The sequence below is a fragment of the Alligator sinensis genome, unplaced genomic scaffold (assembly GCF_000455745.1).
Source record: "Alligator sinensis unplaced genomic scaffold, ASM45574v1 scaffold230_1, whole genome shotgun sequence".
Classification (NCBI taxonomy): Eukaryota; Metazoa; Chordata; order Crocodylia; family Alligatoridae; genus Alligator; species Alligator sinensis.
Window position 1 is genome coordinate 353,958 of NW_005843107.1, and position 5,303 is coordinate 359,260.

The window sequence follows — 5,303 nt, forward strand, 5'->3', positions numbered from 1 at the left end:
CTGCTGCTGCTGCCACCATGACAACGCTATGCATGCATTAGGGCCTGAGCGCCAGGGCTGCTACAGAGCTGCTGGTCTGCACATGGGCAGGGTAAGGTGCTGCTGCACAAGGGACATTCCACTCTGCTGGGCATAGTTTCATAGATTCATAGATGTAGGGTCAGAAGGGATGTAAGTAGATCACCAAGTCTGACCCCCTGCCATGGGCAGGAAAGAATGCTGGGGTCAAACGATCCCGGCTAGGTGATTATCCAGCCTCCTTTTTGAAGACCCCACCCAGGGTAGGAGCGAGCACCACTTCCCTTGGAAGTTGGTTCCAGATCCTAGCCGTCCTGACTGTGAAGTAGCGCCTCCTGACATCTAGCCTGATCTACTCTCAGTCAACTTATGGCCGTTATTCCTAGTTACTCTCAGTAGCGCTCGGGGGAACAGGGACTCCCCCAATGCCTGCTGGTCCCCCTTGGCCAGTTTGTAGATGGCCACCAGATCCCCTCTCAGCCTTCTCTTGTGGAGGCTGAACAGGTTCAGGTCCCGTAGCCTCTCCTCGTAGGGCCTGCCTTGCTGCCCCCAGATCATGCGAGTGGCCCTCCTCTGGACCCTCTCGATGCTGTCCACATCCCTCCTGAAATGCGTGGCCCAGAACTGGACGCAGTACTCCAACTGCGGCCTGATCAGTGTCGCATAGAGGGGGAGAATCACCACCTTGGACCTGCTCATGATGCATCTGTAGATGCATGACAAGGTGTGGTTGGCCTTCCTGACCGCGTCCCCATACTGTCGGCCCATGTTCATTTTGGCATCAATAATGACTCCAAGATCCTTTTCTGCCTCTGTGCTGACAAGAAGGGACTTCCCCAGCCTGTAGGTATGCTGCTGGTTCTTTCTCCCCAGGTGCAGCACCTTGCACTTGTCAGTATTGAAACCCATCCTGTTCTCATCCGCCCACCCCTGTAGCCTGTCCCTCTCCTCCAGCATGCCCACTTCTCCCCACATCTTAGTGTCAACCGCGAATTTGAACAAGGTGCTTTTCACCCCCTTGTCCAAGTCGCTGATGAAGATGTTGAACAGTGCGGGCCCGAGGGCTGAGCCCTGGGGGACCCCACTGCCCACACCCCTCCAGGTTGAAAAAGACCTGTCCACCACCACTCTCTGGGTGCGGCTCTCCAGCCAATTTCTGACCCATCTGACTGTGAAGGCATCGACACCACAGTCACCTAATTTCTTAATGAGGATGGGGTGAGAGAGGGTCGAAGGCCTTCCTAAAGTCCAGAAAGACTACGTCAACTGTGACACCTGCATCCAAGGATTTTGTGACCTGGTCGTAGAAGGCCACCAAGTTGGTCTGACATGACCTGCCTCAAATGAACCCATGTTGGGATCATGCTTAGGGGCAACCACCTGCTGGTCCCTCGCAGATGTGCTCCTGGATAATTTTCTCAGAGCTTCCCTAGGACCGAGGGAACTGGGCACCTTTGCAAAATCGACTTCACAACAGCAGCTGCTGGAGCTTGGCTGCATGGAGCCCACCAGGCAGCAGTGCGCTCTGGGGCTCCAAACACACCTGGCACCGCTGTCTGCACAAGGGTCTGCCCTGCCACCCAGGATGACAGCATGGGATGTGCAGGGAGCAGGTAGGAGCCATGGGTGAGGGGACAATGTGAATGAGAAAAAGGCGGTCACCACCTTCTTCATTGGGGGCCAGAGCAGGTGTGTGTGCAGGTGTTTATAAATGCAAACAAACAAACAAATTTATGTAAGTTGTTTAAAATGCCTTGTACTATTAAGAAATATCGGTTATCGGATCAGCATCGGCTGATATGGTTGGTTAATCATAGGCTGTCGGTATCGGCCAAGAAAATCTTTATCAGTGCACACAACTAATTACCCTGTATAATTAGATCTAAGTCTAGCAACGAGTATAAGTGCATTGCTGCTCCCTGTTTAGACAGTAGCACTTTTCTGCATTCTTGTTAGGTAGGAGGCAGGGAGGGGCAGGGCCTTCTGTCTGACTTAAGTCCAACATGGTTAGTCTTTATTTGCGCTAGGTAATTCAAGTAAAGGTGGCAGGTACCCAAAAGTGCAGACCACCAGAAACAGGAAGGCATGAAAAGAAGTGGAACAAAATGACAGGGGCTCAGAGAAAGGCAAAAGGCAACCAATAATTTATGGCAGGGGTGGGCAATTATTTTGGGTGGAGGGCTGCTTAACGAGGTTTGGTGAGCTTTCAAGGGTTGCATGGGTAGCCCCACCCCTTGACAGTTGCCTCAACCCCTGGTCACCATCTTGGAACTGGAAGTCCTGCCCATAACCATTGACCCCTGGAAGTCCCTCCCCTGCCTGCTAGGGTTGCACGCCATAAGGAGAATGTGGCAGAGGGGTCCCCATACCCCCCATCTTCCCTCACATGCACACACTACCCACCCAAGGTCCACACTGCCGCCGCCCCCAAGTGCAGGCTCTGTGCTGCCGCCAGCCACAGCCTCACACTCCTGCCTATCTGCAGCTTGGAGGTAGTGAGTTTTGACCATGCTGTGACACAGCTGGAGTGTGAGGAAAAGCCTGCCTGAGACCGGAGCTGAGTCATTCTAGCCCACCACTGGAAAAAACACTGGTGACCACTGGTTTATGGTATAAGTACATGGAAATAGGTGGCCACATTAAGCATGCTTCCTTAGGACCCTGCCAACACAGCATCAGCTCCACAGTGAAACTGTAAAGTATTTAAATATTAGACTTAAAAAAATACTAGTACCTGTTTCTAGATGGGTAAATTTAGACATGCAATTATAGTTAGCTGGCACTGCATAAAGGAGCCTGGAGCTTGTTGATTCATAAAACAAATACCTTGTCTCTAGAGCTTCTGTGTCTTCAGTGAAAATGTAAGGGTTTTTTGTTAGGAAGGGCCCCAGCTGATTGTCTTCCACACCCACATCCTTAAGAAATAATAGGATCTTTTTAATGTCATTTTCAAAATCCAGCCTCACTAGGAGTTGGCCTGCATTCCGGAGCTTTTCCACTTTGGACAAATCAACTCCTATAGAAAATAAATTGGATACCCCATTAGTAGAACACTGAGCAAAATGAATGTTATGATTCTTACAAACATCTGCTTTGCAAGTACATGCTAGAGGTTGTGTGTCTTGGATATTACTTTTGTGCAAAGATCCAGATTCCTGTTCAAGACGCAGTCAAAATACCTTCTACATTTAGAAGAAAACCTGCTAATATAGTAGTTCTCAACCTTTTTAGCCTCAAGGTCTTCCTTCATAATTTTTTTGAAATTTAGGGGGCAGCCTGGTTGAGAACTAATGAGCTAGAATCTAGCTTATGCTAGGTGAGGGTTGGAGGGCAGGCACTTGCTCCACTGTTCCCTACTTCTCCCACCATGTGCCACCTCCCAGCCCCAGTACCTGAGGAGAAAAGCACTGCTCCTCCAGGGACACCTGCAACTGGAGATAGATCCACCTGTAGTCCCTCCTGCCCTTCCAGGAGGGAGCAGGGTAGGGAGGGCCAGGGGATGAGCCAGGCTGAAAAGTGCAGTTTCACAGCACCCATGGCTGCTTATATGCATAGCACAGCACATTGCTGGGAGCATGGGGACTGGCATGCGAGCTGCTGGAGCAGAGAACAACTGCAGGCATCGCTTCTCTATGGGATGCTGGATGCCCAGCTCTGAGAGGGAGGAGGAGCAATTGCTTACCTCCTGGCACAAGAGTCAGGCATCATGGCACCCTTGGAAGGATCTTGCACCACCCCAGCTGAGAATCACTGCTAAACAAGCCCCAAATTATGGTATTTTTAATACAAATTTAGTTTATATGTCCAATAGTAGAAGTTGCCAAACAAGAGAATAAAGGTGACAGCATAGAAAATTACACCCCAGTGCATCCATTTGGGAAAGGGATAATCAATATAAATAGACCAGGCTGTACGGCTAAAAGTCGCATGGAACTGAACCAATTGTAGTATGGTCAAGTATCGTTTCCACCAGAGGTACTGCTGAACTTTAGGGCCACAGGCAGCTAATTCATAGTACATGTACATAACAACATGAATAAATGCATTTATATGAGCCCCGCTCCTTAGATGCTCCAGCCCCTGGTTGCCATCTTGTGATCAAAAGTTCTGCTCCTTAACCCCTGAATTTTGCCACCAGAAGTCCCTCCCCTTGCCCCCAGGAATACTCCTTTCAGTAAGGGGTTTTGCCATCTCAGAACCAAAAAAACCCAACCAAATTATATTCTAAAAATCAGACATCTACATTCATTAATTTGATTTCAAAAAATATTTTTGTCCCGATTTACATGCGCTTGTGTAGTGTACACAGAGGAGATCGCACAATAGCTTAAAATGAAGTCTTACTCTTGTATATTGTTGGGGGGATGGGGGGCATGGAGAGGTGGGTATAGGTTTGTGGGGGGCTGTTGGTGTGCGGGTCTGTGGGGTGTGGAGAAGGGTGTGTGGATATGTGGGGTGTGGGTGAATATGGGGTTTGTTGGGGACTGTTTGTGGGGGAGAGTGTGGGTCTGGGGGCATGTTTATGGTGGGGTGTGCATGTGGGACTCGCCCTATGAACACACACACACACACACACACACACAGTCTCTCCCTCCCTCATTGCTCTCCCCCTCATTGCAGGGATGCGCATGTGTAGTCACGGGCCATGTCGTGCTGGAGTGGCCATGCAGGGAAGCAGTGAAAGCAGCAGCAGGCAGAGTTTTTTAGGGGCTTCATGAGCCAGATAGAATGGCCTGGCAGGATGGATCCGGCCTGTGGGCCATATTTTGCTTGCCCCTGTGCTAGGGGAACAGGAAATATTTCCTCCCTCTAGAACAGTAGTCCCCAACCTTTTTGGACTTGACACCCCTCCTGGACTTAAGGCATCCCTCCATAACTTTTGTGAACTGAGTGACACTCAATTTTAAGAGCTGATTTACATATTACAGTTCTAACTCTCTTGCAGAAGGGCTGAGCAGTAGGATGGGGTACTAGCCAGGCAAGCCTCAGCCTATGCTTGTCTGATTACCTCCTTATACCTCAAGGCACCTTCAAAAGATCTAGCAGAACCCCAGCTGCCATGGCACTCCTGTTGAGAATCACTGCTCTGGAAGCTGTATGTTATGCCTCTTTAGTACTCCTAGCTTTTATAATGGTAAGTACCAAGGGACGCAACTTTATCCTATACTACGGTACTCCAGTAAACCACAGATGTAGCTTCCACTCTTCTCCTTAGATGCATTTGTCCTGCATCTTTCCCATATATTATGGACTGTGTATTGCTGCTCCAATAAAATTACCATATG

The 5,303-nt window shown here is 49.6% G+C and overlaps 1 protein-coding gene across 1 annotated transcript in view; it reads right to left on the reverse strand.

Moving 5' to 3' along the window:
* Nucleotides 1-5,303, reverse strand: part of MTERF3 (mitochondrial transcription termination factor 3) — a 23,654-nt gene that overhangs the window by 17,262 nt on the left and 1,089 nt on the right. The window contains exon 3 of the mRNA XM_006037394.3: nt 2,845-3,034. Coding sequence (XP_006037456.1) covers nt 2,845-3,034 — 190 coding nt within the window. The remainder of the gene's footprint in view (nt 1-2,844; nt 3,035-5,303) is intronic.